The 20,222-nt window shown below is 44.6% G+C and overlaps 2 protein-coding genes across 2 annotated transcripts in view; both read right to left on the bottom strand.

The window, feature by feature from the left end:
• Positions 1-20,222, bottom strand: part of LOC107076083 (polymeric immunoglobulin receptor-like) — a 226,532-nt gene that overhangs the window by 177,316 nt on the left and 28,994 nt on the right. The gene's annotated exons all lie outside the window — the stretch shown is intronic.
• On the bottom strand, positions 1,419-14,252 carry LOC138224434 (uncharacterized). Its single transcript, XM_069181749.1, has 9 exons — positions 14,168-14,252; positions 13,159-13,251; positions 10,498-10,626; positions 10,068-10,157; positions 6,877-6,975; positions 5,011-5,044; positions 4,710-4,755; positions 3,923-3,988; positions 1,419-3,560 (listed from the first exon to the last, which is right to left on the bottom strand). The coding sequence occupies exons 1-9, from the start codon at positions 14,214-14,216 to the stop codon at positions 3,492-3,494; spliced, it is 675 nt and encodes a 224-aa protein (XP_069037850.1). The 5' UTR covers positions 14,217-14,252; the 3' UTR covers positions 1,419-3,491.

Below are 20,222 nucleotides of genomic sequence, written 5' to 3'. Positions count from 1 at the left end.
CACCGCTCTTCAACTTGTAAATACAGCGCGCACTCGACTCAGTTCATTAAATATTCTGTATAACAGGTATTAAACTAACAGACTACAGTGACGTTTATACACAGTATATGAATAGAAACTAACGGTGGACAAGCGAGGACGAGTCTTACTCACCCCTCCGGCTCCAGGCGCTGAACTGGGCTGCGCCCCGTGAACGCGCACAGGTCTGCTTTCAGTTTCGCTCTGCGCTGTTCTGAGCTGCTCTGTAGCGGCCCAGCAGGCAGAGAGAGTCCCGGTCCGAGTCCAGCAGAGTCAGCGAGCGGGATAGCGAACACACTGGAGACCCAGCACAGCGCGAATCCGGCTTTCAGCTGGGTTATAAAATAATAATAATAATAAACACCTAATACTAATATACAGTAGCACATTTCTGGACACTCCACTCAGAGCTTTTTACAGGTAATGGGGATCCAGCCCCACCTGGATGATGCTCCAGTCCCCTCACACACACCAGGCCATGACTGGTAAAATCCAGGGGGACACTTTTATAAAGAGCCCTTTGCCTTCTGTCCTGAGGCAGCCAGTCTGTCCTGCTGGCCCTGGTCCTGTGACCCTCCTGCTGAGGAGCAGACAGAGGAGATGCTGGAGGCCCTGCAGTGTGCAGGACCCAGGAGACACAGGAGAGGGGCAGGAGCGCCCCCCGGAGGCTGCTGCAGTGAATCAGGGGCTCTTCCAGGAGATGAGAGAGCTGTCAGGCAGTGCAGGTGACGCTGGGGGGTGAGGAAGGGTCTTGTTTCCCAAAGCCCACAGAGACTGAGTCAGTGACAGAAGATCAGATCAGCTGGAAGCCCTGGTCTGTACAAAGATCAGTCAGTGGAGCAGAACTAACAGGACTGTCTGGGGTAACTAGACTGGTAGAAATGACAACAGAAGGGATGAGAACAAACACAGAGGAGACAACAAAAACAACAGCAGAGCCAGTGGCAACGAGGGGAAAGAGCAGCAGACAGAGATCACAATGGCAGCCATGTTTCAGACACACAGAAACAAGAAAAACAAACCAGACAACAAGGACAAAGATGATCATAGCAGACAAAACTGAAAACATTCGGAGGCCAGGGGCTCAGCCTGGTCACATGAGTGATCTGTAGATCACTGATCTGAAGATCTCCAGGTGCTTCAGTCTGGTCACATGAGTGATCTGTAGATCACTGAGCTGAAGATCTTTACAAGCTGTTTCGTCAAGGAAAGAGCTCCATCAACACAGCTGGGAATGTATTTCAAAAACATCTTTAACAAATAGGAATGATGCAGAAAGGACAAAGACAACAGAGGCATGTCAGCAAGGACATGAAGGACAGACCAGACAAAGGCAAGGAGAGAGAAGGAGAGAGAAGGAGAGGGGAGATTGAGGATGAAGAGAAGGACCAGTCAAGAAATCAGATTTATGACACTAACTTTTAATAAAAATTCTGCTGAAAGAAATAATACATTAACACATGTAAGAGACATACATGTATGATGAGAAACAAAAAATATAAATTTAAAATACACAATCAATTGTCCACATTTAGCAAGTTCATAAGTATAGGAATAAAAGATCAATTTGCTCTGAGCAGTTAAAGTCAGAGCCCAGGTGGAAGGAGCTCAAATTCACTGAGCAGGGGCAGGTCATGACAGACCTTTCTTGACTTCAGTTTTCTTCAAAACGTTTGAAACACGTTGAGCATCAAATTCAACCTTGGTGATGGTCGTGCTGGTCAAACAGGGTAAAAACCATGTAGTGCATCAGCCAGCTCTCTGTAAGTGTTAAAACCATCAGTCTTCACTGTGCTTTTGGAGAGATTACCTCTGTCCTGCAGCCTCACCCTAGTTTTCATTCTGCTCCATGGACATTTTCTAGAACTTGGTGCGCCTTCGAGTTTTTCCTGGTGCTTGAATCTTCTCTAACGTCAGACCTGACTTCCCTCTTCACAGGCTCGCTGCCCTGTGGTGAAGCAGTGTACTTGTGGCAGGTTGGCTCTTCTGTGATTTGTTTACCCAAGGCTCACTACCTGAATAAACTTGAATGGGTTTTGTAAGAATCACTGTTCCCCTGCAGAAAGATGTATAACTGCAGAGCACAGCTGTGAGTCTGGCTGACTGGTCGCAGGTGTAACAGGCCAGACCAGCCGGTGCAAGAAGAACAGCCCCTGACTGGCAGCACTGAGCTTCCTCCCTCTGCAGTGCTGTCCTGCAGGTGGGTGTGAGGAGCAGTGCTGAGCTCAGACGAGCCCAGAGAAGGATCCACAGCAGCCTCGTACGCCTCTCTGATTGAACCCGGGTTCTACTGTTACAAGCTGGGCAGTTGGCATACTGGGAGAAATTATTCAAAGACTTTCTCGGGTTGCAGTAGTTAAAATAACCCAGGATCAAATTAGGTGCGTTGGGAAACAAAGATTTAACAGAGAGAGTCACATTACAAGGGCTGTTTACTGTCTTTGTATAATTTGCTTTGGGGAATGTAAACAACGGTTATGGACATCTGGGGGAATTCTCTGGGCAGACGAAAAGGTCTCCCTGATACTGAGAGCAAGTCAATATCAGGCAGACAGAGCCTCTCTCACTCTGTGACAATGCTGATACACTCCCAGACAGTTCTGTCTCAGTCCAACATGAGCAGGGCGCCAAACCCATCAACGGTCAGGTCCGGGTCCAAATCTGAGTCTGTGAGACAGGTCTCTGTAGAGGCCAGCAGGCCAGCAGTCCTGCAGCCATAGAGACAGCTGACACTTGCTTGTAGCTCATCAGCCTTGATCCTAAGTGACTGGACATTACTGAGGGTTATCAATGGCAGAAGGTCGAGATTATTACTCCTCACATGGACTCTGTCCCTTTCCGACGCTTGCAGCCTGGTTTCTTAAATTCTTTGTTTTTTCCCTCGTGCTGTTGAGATGTTCTCCTCAATAGCGTTCTGCAGAAATATGTCCACAGAGTGATCCCGCAGACCTGCCTGGGTCTGTAGCAGGAATTCTCTAGAGTCCTGCTTCTTGTTGCATGTGGAGGACTCGGTGCCAGTAGACTCTGTGTACAGTTCAGAGAGGCACTAACAGTAGTAAAAACATGAGTTAACATGTTTCCTCATTAACATGAGTGGAAACAGACTCACACAGGACTTTACAGATCAAAACAAGTTACACTTCTCACCACCAAACAAGACACACAACCTCACAGTGAGTGTCTGTGCGTGCTGGTGACACTGAGAGACACTGGGTGACAGTGAGTGACACTGAGTGACAGTGGGAGTCGGCAAGTGCTGGTGGGTGTCACAGTGGGTGACAGTGGGTGTGAGTGTAAGTCAGTGGGGGAAGGTGGGTGCGAGTGGGTGACAGTGGGAGTGGGTATGAGTTGAATGGGAGTTGCTGGGAGTTGAGTGGGTGGGAGTGGGTGTCAGTGGGTGGGAGTTGGACTGAGTGGGATTGAGAGTGAGTGGGAGTGAGTGTTCCTGCTCTCTTCAGGTCTGGGTCCTGCCATCAGTCAGACTCCTTATTGAGCTGAGCTTCTTCTGGGCTTCTCTCTTCTTCAGGGGGGTTGGAGTCTCTCTGTAACAGAAAGAGACACTTTCACTGGACTGCAGTCTGTCTGTGAGGGACTGTCAATGGATCAGCGTCTACAAACCCACAGGGGATAAGAGAGCCACACACTCCAGCCCTGTGTCAGACACAACAAGACAGGTTCTTGATACTGTATGTTGTTATGAGGTTTTATCAGATATTGTTAACAGTGGCTATTTCATTAGAATAGTATGAACAATTATAACAGGTTTTTACTCAAAGTGGTAGTTTTGGAATATAATAAACAGAGGTGATTTATGAAAGCACCCCCAGGTCCAGATACAAAGTAGACATCTGGAGCAGCAACAACTCAAGGGCCTTTAGCAAGAGAAGAGTCTGGTGTTAAATACCTCCTGTGTGGCCCCATCAGAGCCCAGTGAAGGCTTGAGCTCCAGTTCCTCAGGGGGACCTGTGTCCTGGACAATCACACAGGGGCATCAGGAACAACACCAGCCAGCAGCTTATTATTCATTTATTCATCTGTTATTATTATTATTATTATTATTATTATTATTATTATTATTATTATGTCCTGCCTGTGTGCTGTGACAATAGTGACGACAGCTTCATCAACAGGAAAGTGAAACAGTCCTATAACTCACCTTTCCTGTCCTCCTGTCCAGAAACTCTCCTACAGACTGCTGCCCCTCATTCCTAATGTCTTTTCCTGCTTTTATTGTGATTTTGTTCTCTTCCTTGTCTGTTGAGATTCTTCTTCCAAGCTCAACATTGTAGACTCCTCATGCAGCTCTTTCCTCTCTCACATCACGAGACAAAGCTTAACTGAGTTATACCTTTTGTTCTTTAATGCAGCGACAAGCCTACCATATAGAAATGTCATTCTGTTCAGGCTGGATCAAGTCCCTCATTGAAACTGTCAGCCCAGGTGTCCTCACTGAGATACAGAGGACGACTGAAACAGTATTTGGAAATTTCACTGCACACTGACTTTAGATTTCCCTGATGCAGAACGTTCACAGGCATCAGCCCTGGACAAACAGGATCCAGTTTTATCAAGTGCAAACCTATAACACCCATCAGTATAAATGCCTCTCAGCTTTCTGGACTCGTCTGGTATTGGTCTTTTTGTCAGTCCTATTAAGAGCAGGACAGAAGAAATTGAGAAGCATACAGTACCTCCTGGTTTTTTGATGTCTGTAATGTTGATGATTTTCTCTCTGTCCTGTAAAACATAAGTGTTATTTTCAGTTTTTCATGTGAATGTATTACATATTAAATGTTTAAGATTTTTTTAAATATTGTAGTTAAACAAAAGTGTTTTGCTACAGAATGGCATGCTTGCTTAAGTTAAAACACAGTTGAAATGCTTTCCTGACACTTTTCAGAATTCATTCTGCTTTCTGTTTATAAAAGCTTGAAAACTAATTCTCTTTCCTGTACATATTCAAAGTGAGAAATATTAGGCTTTTTTACTTACTCAGGTTTGTTGTGCTTGTTCTTTTTATTCTTATCTGGAGAGGACCAAAAACAAGTTTAGACAAATCAGTTTCCCATTCCCACCAGTTTAAAATCATCAATAAGAGAAATACCAAAGATGTTGTAATCTTAAGGTTACCTAAGAAAAAAGATTCAAGTCTGTAAGGAAGCATATTGGTGTCACAGAGTTAAGCAATGGTCATTATAATGAGATACAAATATACATAGATATACATATACTGTACCTGTACCTCATCCCCACAATTGTGATGAGTCAACAGTCAACAGAGCTGAGCAGTACAGTACCTGTACATACTGTATACAGCAGCACATATAGAGTACAAGACCACCCAGTTTGGACAAGAGCATAATCCAGCCTGAGGTTGTGTTGAGATTAACAGAGGCTGATAAATCAAGTGTCTCCTTCAGCTGTGACACTTCCTTAGTTACAAGACAAGTATGTCTTTCTGTATGAGTCACACCCAATTCTGTTTTCACACAACGTCACACCAGTATTCCCAGGAACAGGTCAGAGCTGTGAATGGTGATGTAAATAAGTTCCCAAGCACTGCTGATGTAATGCACAATGCTAAAAAAACAATTTTCAGTTTAATTGATGTGATACGTTTCTGTTAACATGATTATTTTTCTGTGAATTGACTGCAGTGTTTTCACCCAAGCACACGAGCCTCTGTTTAAAAGTATATTGTAACAGCAAATGTCACACTGGGGTGAAACACAGTAGCACTAATTATTAGCCTTTGTAAATTTGACAGAAATCTAAATAATAGTGTTGTGCCTGAATGGACACACTGCTTCATTCCTGAATTGCAACACTGACAACAGGAAACCGAGACAAACTTCTTGCAGAGGGCCTTATCTCTCACCAGACCGGCTGCTGTCTGGTATATCTACTGTATATATCTTCCAGTTTATCTCATTTCTGGGCCTCAGTACCTCTAAGAAACTACAGCAGGAACCTGCCTGTGTCCCTGGCTGTCAGACTCTGAGATGTTCCAGATTTACTGTGATCAGTTCAATTAAGGAAGGACCTTCTGTGAAGAGGTACTGTACCTGTAGGGTGAGGGTGTTTAAAACCCTTTAGTGATCCTGGCACCCAGAGCCAATTTCCACCTGGAATATTCTCCCCTCAACACAACAGAGGCCTGGTTCATGTCTTACACTGAAGCTAACCCCTGGGGCATTAAGTGTAAACAACCACATTTCTTTTCTCTCTTACTGTGTCCTCTCAGCAGACCAAAAAAATACAGAAAAAAAGCTAAATAACAGCAGGCAAAATTTTGTTTTTCTGTCTTCAAAGATCAATTTTTCAGAAGCTGGTGTTCAAATAAAACAATACAAATTTCTGCAGCAGAACTCATTACTTCTCTTTCCTTCAATTGCTTAGATAACAAACTTTATTTCACTGGGAACAACAGCATCCAAGAACTGAATGCCTTGTAAATGCCTGGAATCCTTGGTGAGACAGGTTGACCTGCTTGGTCAGTGGGCAGCCTCCTGGCCACAGCAGGAGGAGACTCGAACCCCATTCAGAAGGAGACAAGCTGTAGGGCAGAGCTGGGTGACTGACTTGTTTATCCCTCCTGATCTTCAGTTACTGGAAAAGCTTCCAGTAAGGGTATCAGTTGAGTAAAATTGTAAATACTCAACCTCTTTACAAATCTCACATGTATTTGATCATCTTACATAACTGTGTCAATAAAATCCTTTCCTAGAATGTACCAACAGCTGCTTGTATTTTTACCACAGATGTTAAAACACCCTTCAGTTTTCTCCTGCTCTGTCTCTGTCCTCCATTACTACTGTATAAAGGATAACTGCTAGAACTCATGGCTGAGATACTCACAGTAATTATACATCGGACGCACAACCCAGCAGATCACACAGAGGGATTCCAAGGGCACGACCACCAAGCGAAGATCTTTCACAGCTCGGTAGCCTTTAGCTGGAATTCAAAACATTGATACTGGTAAACAAGCAAGTAGTGGCAGAACTACTGACATTATAATTTTACTCCTGACTGTTTTTAAGACTGGACACAGATACTGACACTGCTATAACACTTGATGATGACAATAGTGTAGTGATAATAGATAAAAACAGGTCTCCACAGGTCAGTAGACACTAAATGGCACACTTAGCACATGTGAAAAAACAAATTCCTAATAAAATAAATTGTACATGGCCAATAAAGTGATCTTATCTCTCTTATCTTATTTTAACATCCAGAAGTGTTAAGAAATTGATTTGGCCTGTGAGCTCTAGGTTTACTTTGGCTTATGAAAAAAACTGTTTATCAAGAATAATACCAGAACTTGCTTCAGAATATTTCCACACTCTGAGAGTGACTCTTTACAACAAGCTCATCATGTGGAGCTCCACTCCACCGGCTACAAAGAAACTGATCATTCATTTCTTTTACTGTCGATCCTAAAGAAGTACAGTAGATTCATCAGCTCAAACATTTTTTTCTTATTTTTTCATTCCTTTTTTCATTTTTTCCATTGTTTTCATTCCTGTCTGGAGAGTAAGATGAAATTAATGGATAAAATAAAAGTTTGGAATAAAAGTTTTATGGAGAAATGAGATCAAGATAAACCTTTACAAAAGTAATAGAGTTGAACTGTTGTGGAAGGTGTGAAAGATGAAGGTGAAGTGAAATATGAAAGGGTGGAGAAATAAGGTGAGTAGGAAGATGAGGAGGAAGATGAAGGAGAGGAGGAAGATGAAGGTGTGGTGACAGCTGAAGGTGAGGAGGAAGATGAAGGTGTGATGAAGGAAAGGAAGTGCAGGTGCTCTAGAGAGCAGCACCTCATCAGTAAGAGTGGTGGAGGCAGTGTCCTGGCCTGGGCCTGGAACTGGCTCTCCTCCTGACTGATGATGAAGGAATGGATTCTGACAGGGACACAAACATCAGGTCTGCTGATGGAGAAGAAAACCCTTCAGTATTTCTAGAGTTGAGCTCCTTCATGCAGGATCACAGTGACCCAGAGCACACAGGCAGATCAGAGCAGAAGACTCTTGGACTGAACAAGACTGAAATCCAGTCGATCCTGAAGTCTCCCACCCCAGGAAACAGCAAGAACTGCAGGCAGCTGCAGCAGAGGCTTGCAGAGCAGCTCAGTGATCACATACAGAGCTGGGGGGGCTCATGGGTCCCAGACTTCATGCAGGTCTTGTCTCAGAGGGATCTGCAGCCACACTCTGTCTTCACTTTCTGACACTGTGGGCATGGAATTTCCCCAGATTTACTATAATCATCCATATTGATCTCATGATCAAAATGTGACTTTTTGAATTTAAAGCAAAAATAACTTTGACTTTGCTGTCCCCATACTTTTATTAGACACAGTAAGTCAAGTGTTAGCAGTTTCAAGAGAAAAAAGAATCGTGGTGAGTTCAACCTGTCTTATTTTTTATTTTTGTGATATACAGATACACTATTTCATGAATTTTGAATGGTTGGCAGTTTTATAAACAAAACAACACTTAGATCTGTATGAAATGCATGTGCTGTATGTGTAGGAAGTTAAGAGAAGTCTTTTTGCTTTTCTTACTGTATACAGTATATAGTGTGTTACATGTACAGTACAGTATATACATGTTGTGTGAGATCTCATTATTAATATATTTTACTAGAAATAACACCACCCAGGAATTAAGCGTAGTGAAAGGATTATGGTTTAGTCAAAATTTGGTTTAGCCCGCTTGGCTGAAGGCTGCCCTCCTGGCCAGAGGACCCCAAACCACCTGGGCAGAATGAGGGAAAGTGTAGAGAAGGGGAGAGGAGTGTTCTGTGATGCACAGCTTGAACTGTGGGTTGTTGCAGCAGTTGGAGAGAAAAGCTGGAGGAGTGCTTGTTCAAGGACATCTGTATAGATCTGCTGTATATAAGGGAGGCTGTTTGTTTCATGAAACAGGAATGAGCTGATGAGCTGCTGAGGAGGCTTCAGTCCGGAAGGAACAGCCAGAATTGCTCAGCAGCAAATCCAGACTTTGTAAGAACTTGATCTTGCAGATATTACAGAGAAATCAGCTCTTGGGAAGTAAAGATAAATTGTTGAAAGAGCAGAACTCCTATAATTGAGTTTAAGTAAATGTATCAATGAAAAGTGTACCAGTGTACTGAAGACTGATTTGATTGGGTGATGTAGAATGAGACCTACTGAATACTGCAGTGCATGGAGAAGGTGAACTGTGGGTCGTTGCAGCAGTTGGATAGAAAGCTGGAATGATGGAATGGTTTAAGGGGACCTGTATAGGTTTACTGTAGTTTACTGTAGTAGTTCACGTAGGGAGCTGCATCAGCGTGCGCAGTTTATTCCCTGATAAAAAGAGAAGAATATAGACACAATATAGACACAAGGATTTGAGCCTTCTTCAGGTATGTGGTGTGTCAAAACACTAGGGTGACTGTATATAAGGGAAGCAGGCATGAGCTGATTGCTTAATGAGCCAGGAATGAGAGGCTTCAGTCCAGAAGGAACAACCAGAATTGCTCAGCAGCAAATCCAGACTTTGTGAGAACATCTTGCAGATTATAGAGAAACCAGCTCTTGGGAAATTGCTGAAAGAGGAGAACTACTATAATGGAGTGTCAGTAATTATAATCAATGAAAAGTGACCAGTGTAACGAAGACTGATTGGGTGATGTGGCGTCTTGCAGAATACTCCAGTGTCTGGTTGTTTTGAAGATAAGGAAGAGTTGGTGGAAAGGTCTGAGTGAGTGAAACATATAGAGAAGAGCAGAGAAACCTAAGACCATGCAGACTCCCCCAAGAGAGGACCAGTGAATCACCCAGTAGGCTGGAGTGTCTGTCTGTGAGATTGAACACAGAGCACTGAAAACACAGAACTCTAAGGTGACAGGTTGGCAGGGCTCTGTTTGTGGTCGTTATTGAACTGGAGTTGAACTGAAGAACAAAATGTTTAACTAAGTATTTTTTCCACCTTAAATACTTTAGAACCTTTCCTAAAGATTAAGAAAACAGCTTATGTTACACAGAGATTAGTGGATGAATAATTATTGTCACTTACTTGCTTTCAGAATTAAATCTGTTGCGAGTGCAGTGGAATTCACTAAAGGCAATCCAAGGATCTCCAAGAAGAAGATCCACATTAAAACATCTGAAAAGCAGAAAGATGCTGTTATTGAAGAGTGTCTGAGCAAATGGGTTTTACAGGATGAGCTCACAGCTGTCCAGGGCTGCGTTTCTGCTGTGACTGTGAGGAGTGTAGAACACAGTGAGAACAGCAGGGAGGGGTGGAGGAGAACAGGGCAGATGAGCCAGATGTGTCACAGGGTCAGTCTGAAGGAGGACATGAGAGGCTCTGGGACACTAAGCAGCAGGAAGTCAGAATAGGAACTGAAACTGTAACATTTGTTTGGGAAATCACACACAACTACTTAGAAGAAACATTTGATCACAAACTCTTTAAAATAACACTTAAATAATTCCTACTGTACCATCATCATCTTCATCTTCATCTTCATCTTCATCTTCATCTTCATCTTCATCTTCATCTTCCTTTGTAAAGACTGTCCCAACAGCCAGATACCAGAGAAACAGGAATTCACACACGAGTGCAGGTCCCCCTGTAATCATAATTAATAATCACTGATTATTGATTCATGATTCAGTTCAAACAAGCTTCATCGGCATGATGTCACACCGGTGTGCTCAAGCAAACAGGACAGGAGTTTATAGAATATCAGCACTAAAATACTACCAGACGTGTTGCTCTACTGACTGAAAACATCTTTCTTTCAGATTGTTTGGACACATTATTGTGTTTCTCAGTGAGTCACTCCTGTTTGGATAATTTACACTTCTTGAAGTCTGTTGGTGTAGGAAGTTTCTGATCAGCCTGTTTGAAATGACACATTTTCAAGGGGACCCCCTGAAATGGGGGGGCCCTGCTGGGCACTATGATGTCAAGAAGCACAAATGTGAGCTCCTCAATTTGTGTTTCCTAATCTTAATCATTATTTTTCCTCGTTTCACCCCTTAATTCTGCAAATCGTCTTGGAGTTATCTAGTTGTTTTTTACTTGATTTGATCTTTGTGTGACTTCTCATCACGCCTGGCTCACCCAACAGAACAGAAGCAGGTGGCCTGTGACCTCCCCCCTCACCAGCGTCAGGCAGCTGTTTAACTGGTGCTGCAGCTCTTATGGCGGCTACAGTCCTCAGAAACTGGACTTCACTCATTCGCTCAGTGTTTGACTGGCTTACTGGCACTTGTCAAGAGGAGAGCTCTTCAGTTCTACAGCCCAAAGGCAGATAAAAGACTCAATGATCTTGGAAAGAGCACTAATGACTGGTCATCATCAGTTGTGTTGTTGGAGTCGAAGGTACGTGACCTTTCTAATGAGCTGACTGAACTCTTTGGGTGAGGTATAATAACACCTGAATTACTGGATTTTCAGAGAATCAAGAGGCCCGTGTCGGCTCTCGGCCTGCAGGAAACAGCTCTGCTGGACAGAGTGCACAGATGAATGTTCAAGCTTTACTGTGAGAAAGGAGATCTCCACCTGGCCAGACAGACATGCACAGTTCACTCACTGTGAGAGAGGAGCTCCTCCACCTGGCCAGACAGCCGTGCACAGGTCACTGTGAGAGAGGAGCTCCTCCACGAGGCCAGACAGACGTGCACAGGTCACTGTGAGAGAGGAGATCTCCGCCTGGCCAGACAGACGTGCACAGGTCACTGTGAGAGAGGAGATCTCCACCTGGCCAGACAGCCGTGCACAGGTCACTGTGAGAGAGGAGCTCCTCCACGAGGCCAGACAGACGTGCACAGGTCACTGTGAGAGAGGAGATCTCCGCCTGGCCAGACAGCTGTGCACAGGTCACTGTGAGAGAGGAGATCTCCACCTGGCCAGACAGACCTCCACAGGTCACTGTGAGAGAGGAGCTCCTCCACGAGGCCAGACAGACGTTCACAGGTCACTATCAGCTGCGATCTCAAGAAACGAGTGTGTGCGTTTTTCCTCATTTTGACCAGGGCTGTTCAGACAGTAGGCAGACGTGAGGCACAAGTTGATCAACAAGATCAAAATGATCAACGGGAAAATCAGATTGGAGCTAAGTGTTTATCCTTGTCACAAAGTGTGCTACTCTGTGGTTCAGGGAACTCTGATATCCTGTGTAAAGAAACCCTCAGTTAAAAATGCCCTGTCCTGGTTAGTGGGTGCATTTCTAGAACAGGGAGCCAGGTTCAACTGCAGGTTGAATTCTATTTAGTTTAGAAGGCATCTTGTCTCTTCTTCTGTGGCCTGTGTAGGGGTTATGTAAGAGTTTGAGTACTTGGTAGCAGTCTGGTGTTTTTCTGGGTGGTGAGGACATGAGGCCTCTGGGACTCCTTGCTAGTAAGTTTGTAGTCTAAATAGTGTAGCTTGTATGTTGTTTGTTTCTGTTGTGTGTTGTTAGTGTGTGTATTGTCATAGGTAATATTTGTTTAAACAAGTGTGCCTGAATTATTATTCTTTTCACCAAAACCAGAGAACAAAGAGCTCATGTGCCTCTAATTATACCAAGCACTCAGGTATATTCTTGGCAAAAGTTTTACAAGTAGGGGGTTTTGATTATTTATTTTAATCATTGATTCATCTGCTTGGTCATTTTGTGATATTTCTCTAACTTCATACTCCCCAACTGGTAACAATGTGCAGAATGCACTAATATGAGAGAGCCCTGCATACAGGCCTGTGAGAGTTACACTGTGATGCTGTGTCACACTTGAGATAACTCTGGGCTGGTGCAGCAGACTTACTGCAGAGGAATGTGATGTGTTAATGAGTGACTCAGGGTTTGTGTCCAGGCTGTGAGACCTGACTTACGCCCTGCTAGTTCTCTCCAGGACTGGAGCACTACTGTCCACTCAGAAGATACAAACCCTGGGGAGTCCTTTCCTCACAGCAGCTGAAGAGCCGCACAGGGGCTGTCAGTGGGGCTCAGAGGAGTGGGGGGCCTGTTTGCTCAGGACTGTGGAAACACTGGGGTGTGAGTGCAGCATGATGACATGCCCACAGGATGTCCTGATTCACATGAACTGACAGGTGGGCACACAGGAGGTCAGCTGTTGTCAAAACCTGCAGACTGTCACACATTCGCCCCTGTACATACCTCTGAGAGTGTCCAGGACCCTGTCCAGATACAGCATGCTCAACACGAACAGAAGCATGAATAAAAACAAATCTGCATCTTTCTGACAGAACTCTGAAAGAGTAAAACATGTATTTGAATAAGGAAACAAACTGGCATCTTATTATAACCAGAAATATCTGAATAAGAAAAACATGCAAGAGTCCAGTATCAGGGCAGAAAGGAACATGCTGTTCACCTACTGTACACACAGGCCTGCTGCCCATTTCAAGATCAAACTGAGGGTTTAGTCTGAAGGGAGTGTCCCACACTGATGGGCTGAAGGAACTGAGTCTCTTTAGTCTGAAGGGAGTGTCCCACACCGACAGGCTGAAGGAACTGAGTCTCTTTAGTCTACATTTCCCTCTCCTTCAAAACTAGAGCAGCCACTTCTGCAGCTTGAGCTAATTTTGAGATCCGTCTAATCAAAGCTCTAGGCTGTTGGTCCTCTCCTCCAGTCAATCCCTGTGCCCACACAGCTCCATCGGTTACCTCAGCTGTCCATCTATCCATGACTAGCAGCTGGAGTGGGGCGTCTGTTCCCATGGGACTCCAGAGGTTTGAACACTTTTGCTTGTCCTCACGGGTGTTGGGGAGAGAGTGGTGGGCTGGGGGGCCATTTCTTGGGGGCACGAGAAGCTCATTCCCATCTTGACCTCATCTGGGGAGGCTCTCTCAGTGTGAGACAAAAGGGACCCCTGACCAGACTGTCCTCTGCAGCTCCAGCTTACTGATTCTGCTCCTCTCTGTCCCCAGAGCTCTCAGCTCCCAGGCGTGAGGCAGCCTCTGACCCGACTCTCTGAGAGCCACCTGAGGTCCCAGCATGGTCTGGACACCCCTTTCCTGTTCTTTACTAACCCTGCTGCTCCCAGTGAATTATTCTTGTGACGTTTCTCAGTGTCAGAGCACCAGATCTTGTCCCAGTAGATGTTGACTCATCAGAATCCTGTGAATCTGTATTTACAGCACAGTCATCACTGTTCCTACTCACCTCCCCACAGTCCCCGGTCTGAACAGATCCTCTGAAGTGTCAGAGACATAACCAGGGCAATAAGAGTTACAATCAGTCCAGTCAGATAACCTGGGAACAGAAGAGTGGATTAGGAAGGATATATCTTTTATAGAACATGCAGGACTGTACACAAAAGAGTTAATAACGTACAGGTTCTGTCAGCCCTGTGGAAAGTGGTCTTACAGGTACTGATGCTGTCAGTATAAAATCATCCCAGTTTAAACACCACTCTGTACACTGTAAACAGTGGGTGAGATTGGAAGAGTACTCAGTTTGGACTACATCTCTAACTGATATGGAACCTGGGCTGTGGGCAATGTAAGTTCACCTTCAGCAGAGTGAGATACAGAAGGACCCCCTTCGCTATTGGAGCTGCTTCTCTTACCATGATATTGCAGCTGAGAAGCCTTATTGAGGATCTACAGTAGCTCCTTGTGGAAAGTGGTTAGAAAAGGTGCCCTAAAACAGGGCATATATATACAGTACATAAGCCCTATACCTGTCCCATCACTCCTGACTGGACAGAAGAGGGATCAGCTGTCTGTGATCAAAACCACCAAAGAGCATTAAAATTAGGGACCTGGAACATCAGGACCCTCATGGACTTTGCACTTAATGACACCAGACTTGGTTTTCTGAAAATGACATAGTGACCTAGGAACCTATTGATCATAAGTGTGAAGCTACAGCATCAACAAGCAAGGTAGAGGATAAAAGAAGAACTTGTGACATGAATATCATGTAGTTTAGAGTCAAGGCCATGGAAATGTAACATATTATAGACATAAACTTTATTTTTGATCACTTTACTGCCACAAGGACTATTTTATGGCCCAAACACACAAGTCTCATGAGACCTAAGGAAGAGGTCACCTAGACAAAGAAAGAGGGGATCCTGATGAGAGTTTTGATCATCTATTCAATTATACTAATGACTGCATAAGCAAGCACACAGACAGACACCTCATGAAGTTTGCTGATGACACAGCCCTGGTCAGTTTATTAAAGGACACAGAATACCATCATGGGCCCATTCTTAATGATTTTACTAACTGGTGCAACCAGTTCTCCCTAAAGTTAAATGTTTCAAAAACAAAGGAACAGGTTATTGATTTTAGGAAAAATACCACACCCCCTCAACCTACTACAATTGATGGTCAGCCTGTTGAAATTGTCGATGAATATAAGTACTTGGGACTGGTCATTGACAAAAACCTAAAATGGGACAAATGTTGTGACACGATCTATAAAAAAGTTTTCAGATACAGTAGATTATAATAAGAAGAAAAATCTTTCTCTTGGCTTGCACTGAAAATAAGATCCTGCTTAACACTGTCAGTGTGATTATGGCACTTGACTGAACCAAGTGGAGGAGGAATATCTGGGCAGAAGCTCAGAAACTTGAGATCCAAAGGAGTCCTGTGAGGCAGCAAGGTGAGGGTGTTGAAGAGAGCTCACCATGACTGCACTGAGCACCACAACCAAGACAAGCTGACATCTCCTGAGACAGCACCTGCTCACCCTGCCAGAGAGAGTGGGGGTCCCACACTGGCCTTATCACTCCCCTTGGGTCATGAAAGATACTCACCCTCGACCCCAAGACACAGCCAGTGACTCTACTGCTTCGAGAGACACACCTGAGTTAACAGCTGCAGCTACTGACACAGCCCAGTGCTCCTGACCTCAGTGTAGCTCAGGAGATACAGGCATGAGCAACGGGCTGCAGATAAGCTCCAGTGGGCCAGGATATCAGCTGGAGAACAGACACAGCTCCCTGGCTCTGCTCAGGACCACAGACTCCAGGCCAGAGACCTCTCCTGCACACAGTCCTGCCTTTAAAGATCTTACATCACTGTGACTGTGTCTGTATGTGCCAGCTGTAACAGATTCATGTTCAGTGTGGTCATGTGTTGAAGGTCTGCTGTGGATCTGGTGTGTTACTAGAGTACAGTACTTACCCACTGTGAGACTTTCTATGGAAGCTCTGAAAAAGACGAGGACAACAGTGCTGCTAACTGAACAAGTGAAGGAAGCTGCAGCAGAAAGAGAACAAAGCAGGTACAGTATCTGTTAGTGCCACACAGTCCCTCTCCCCTGCTATCTTCACCTATAGTGGGGTACCACCCTCCAGCTCTCCCTTGGCTCAGTGCCTTTGACAGTACAGGTGTCTGCACACAGCAGAGACCAGAGTCCACACATCGCTGTCCAGGCCTGTGGGAGGGACAGCAGAGTCCTCACCCTGTAGTGTGACCTGGCCTGGTCAGCACTGGGCTGAGAGACCTCTACAGTACAAAGCTGCTACTGTAATAATAATAATAATAATAATAATAATAATAATTGCTAACACTTATATAGCGCTTTTCTGGACACGCCACTCAAAGCGCTTTACAGGTAATGGGGATCCCCTCCACCACCACCAATGTGCAGCCCCACCTGGATGATGCGACGGCAGCCATAGTGCGCCAGAACGCTCACCACACATCAGCTCTCAGTGGGGAGGAGAGCAGAGTAATGAAGCCAGTTCATAGATGGGGATTATTAGGAGGCCATGATTGGTCAGGGCCAATGGGAAATATGGCCAGGACACCAGGGTTACACCCCTACTCATTTCGAGAAACGCCCTGGGATTTTAAATGACCACAGAGAGTCAGGACCTCGGTTTTACGTCTCATCCGAAGGACGGCGCCTGTTTACAGTATAGTGTCCCCGTCACTTTACTGGGGCATTAGGACCCACGTGGACCACAGGGTGAGCGCCCCCTGCTGGCCCCACTAATACCTCTTCCAGCAGCAACCTTTCCCAGGAGGTCTCCCATCCAGGTACTGACCAGGCTCACACCTGCTGAGCTTCAGTGGGTTGCCAGTTGTGAGTTGGAGGGTGATATGGCTACTGTAAGTGGTGCTTGTGGACCAGTAGGTGGGGCTCTCTCCTCAGAACAACACTTTCTAAAGCAATTTCTTACTGTAGTGACAGGGGGCAGTGTGCTGTAAGAAATATCCACTTTAGATAAGATATAAAACCTACAGGAGGGTCCTATAAGTCTCTAAAGAATAAAGTGTTAATTATTTTTCAATAATATTCTATTTGAAACACAACACAACATGGTCACCTCAGTGTCTATCTGCTGGCATCTCTCCCTCATCCCAGTTAATGTGGGATTTCTCTCCCATGTCTGCAGCACAGACCAGTAAGGGATATCAAGTGCAGTACAACCTGCAACACCATCAATAATAAACCTCCAGTGTCTTCTGTGTCTCCTGAAGGACCTCAGCTCTCTACAGTCTGGTGGGAAGCTGACCCAGTGGAACCAGAGAGGTTGGTCACAATGTTAGTCTCGAGGACTTGAGAGCTGGTCCTCACTGATCTGAGACAGCAGGGCTGGAGGGTGTCACAGTCAGATACGAACCCTCTGTCTCAGACAGCCTGTTATACTGCAGGTTGTGTTACTGGGAGACTGGCAGCCTCACTGGTGACAGTGCACCTGTAGCTGGTCTCAGTCTCAGTGGTGGTGTTCAGGATGGGGCTGGATTCTGCTTTGTGGTGTCAGTAATACTAATCAGACTTCAGCATAGTTTTTCAACTCATGAAAACAGGACCATCTCCCTTTGGAAGGGTTGTACAGCTGTATTGATTCAGTATAAAGACGTGTTGTTAACTGTTTCTCAGTACTGTTCCTGTCCACATCACTCTGCAGGAACAGTTTGCTGCCCATGTGTCTCAGGTTCTGCTTGGCCCTGCAGTGTCTCCTCTGTCACACACTGAGGTAAGAAGACCATACCTGTTCTCCTGATGCTTTGAGAAGATTCCTTCCACTCTGAATACACTGAAAACAGAACAAAAAGATACATAGACATTAAATTTAAAACATTTTTTAATTATGATATTTTAAAGCAATAGTAAAAACTGTTTGATGATGATGTTATCCGATCAGTCAGATCTGACTTTCGGCGAATCTATAGGCCATCTCTCGCCACGGTCTTGGACTTTCCTTTTCAGCTGTTCTGTGCCTTAGCCAGTGTCTGTTTTGATGGCGTCGAGCCATGGTGACCCTTGCTGTCCATGGTATCCGTAACAGTCTTCTCCAGGACCATAGCTCGAAAGCATCCACCCTCTTTCGGTCAGCTTTTTTCAGGGTCCAGCTTTCACACCCAAACATTGATATGGGGAGCACAGTAGCATGGACCATTTTGCATTTGGTTGTGAGGCTGATGTCTTTGCTCTTCCAGATTTGGTGCATGCTCAGCATCGCACTACGGCGTAACGCAATTCGTCGCCTGATTTCAGGGCCACAGTCTTCAGTTCGGTCGATCATGGATCCCAGGAAGCACTTGATGGTGCTTCACTATTGATGGTTATTTTGACTGCTCCATTTCCAGCTGTGTCATGATATTCGTCTTTTTGATGTTGAGGTGGAGACCCATCTTTTCGCTTTCCTTTTTGATTCTTAATATGAGATATTTCAGGCCATCTTCCGTTTCTGCCAGTAATGTTGTATCATCAGCATAGTGGAGATTATTAATATTTCTGCCTCCAATCTTCACACCCATTTCCGATTCTTTCAGATCTAATTTCCTCATGATCATTTCTGTGTAAAGATTGAAAAGAAAAAGGGACAGAATACAGCCTTGTCGCACACCTTTCTCGATTTTGAACCATTCGGTGTCTCCATGTTGTGTTCGAACAGTTGCTTCTTGGTCTTTATAAAAGGATCTTATCAGCTGGATCAAGTGTGCTGGCACTCCTAGTTCTTGCAGGGCCTTCCATAGCTTGTCGTGTTCGATGCAGTCGAATGCCTTACTGCAGTGGTTCTCAAACTGTGGTACGCGTACCTGCAGTGGTACGTGGCATGCTGCCAGGTGGTACGCCAAATGACCCTGGAACTGTGTCGTGTGCGCTGAAAAAATCGGGACGGGTTTTCATATTTTGTATTTTTATACGTGTCGAATACGCAGCAGACAGTACGTACTACGATACAGTGCGCGCTAATACTTCAGTGGACACAAGAGATACTCTGTAATTCTATACCACTCTATAGGAATGCGTGCTACGGACGCAAGTGAACATTTGTATTTAAAAAAAGCTACTGTATCTCCAGCAAATAGGGAGAAAGGAGAATGTGCATGATTTTGGAACAATGCCAACGTTGTAAACACAGGAATGCATAGAAATACGTGCTACGAACGCTGGTAATCTTGTGAGCACAGGAAAGCGTGAAAAATAACAGAAAGATATTTAAGAACTGTTCTAAGTTAATTTGAGAAAAATACACCGAGCGTCTTTGTGTTTCTCTCCCATGCGCATGAAATAAATACTTAAAATAAACACTGAAATAAAAACATGGAAAAATGCAAGCTTGCGGAGCTAAAGCAGGTAAGCCCCACACCATTATGTGTGGAGAAAAAGCTGCTGAACAGCTCGACCTGCTGCCCCCCCTGAAAGACACAGTCACTCATAGAATTATTGAAATTAAGGATTATATCAAAAGTACGCTGACAGAGCGCGTTAAGATGAGCAGATGTTTTTCACTGCAATTAGATGAGTCTGTAGTCGATTTGGCCAATTTGCTCGTTTACGTTAGATACGAGTTTGAGGGTACGTCCCGTGAAGACTTTCTGTTCTGTAAGCCGCTACCAACAGGAACTACAGGAGAGCACGTATTTCAGCTTCTGAATGAATTTATCGAAGAGAATGGCATCGACTGGATAAAATGTGTCGGAGTTCGTACAGACGATGCTAGAGCAATGACAAGCCGACACAGCGGTGTAGTTGCACGAATTAGAGAGGTTGCTCCAGAAATTAATGGTTTCATTGCAACATCCACCGAGAGACCTTTGTCATCAAGAAAATGCCTGATGCTTTAAAATCTGTTAAGACTGTTGTGAATTGTATCAAGGCTAGAAAACTTAATTCACATCTGCTTTGCTCGACTAAACAGGCTCACCCCTCTCACTGAAATAGTGCTTTTTTATTTTTATTTGTTGTTTTTTTTCTGTAAAACACTTTGAGAAGCCACATTTTAATATATCAAACAAAG

Source organism: Lepisosteus oculatus, chromosome 21 (genome assembly GCF_040954835.1).
Source record: "Lepisosteus oculatus isolate fLepOcu1 chromosome 21, fLepOcu1.hap2, whole genome shotgun sequence".
Lineage (NCBI taxonomy): Eukaryota > Metazoa > Chordata > Actinopteri > Semionotiformes > Lepisosteidae > Lepisosteus > Lepisosteus oculatus.
This window is presented reverse-complemented; position numbering and strand designations above follow the sequence as displayed.

Excerpts from the sequence above, each read along its gene's own strand:
- LOC138224434 (XM_069181749.1), bottom strand. The coding sequence starts at position 14,216 with ATGTCTCTGACACTTCAGAGGATCTGTTCAGACCGGGGACTGTGGGGA. Across the intron at positions 10,627-13,158 it reads GGTCCTGGACACTCTCAGAG|GGGGACCTGCACTCGTGTGT; the intron begins GTATGTACAGGG and ends TTATGATTACAG. Across the intron at positions 3,561-3,922 it reads CTGATGGGGCCACACAGGAG|AGAGACTCCAACCCCCCTGA; the intron begins GTATTTAACACC and ends TTTCTGTTACAG.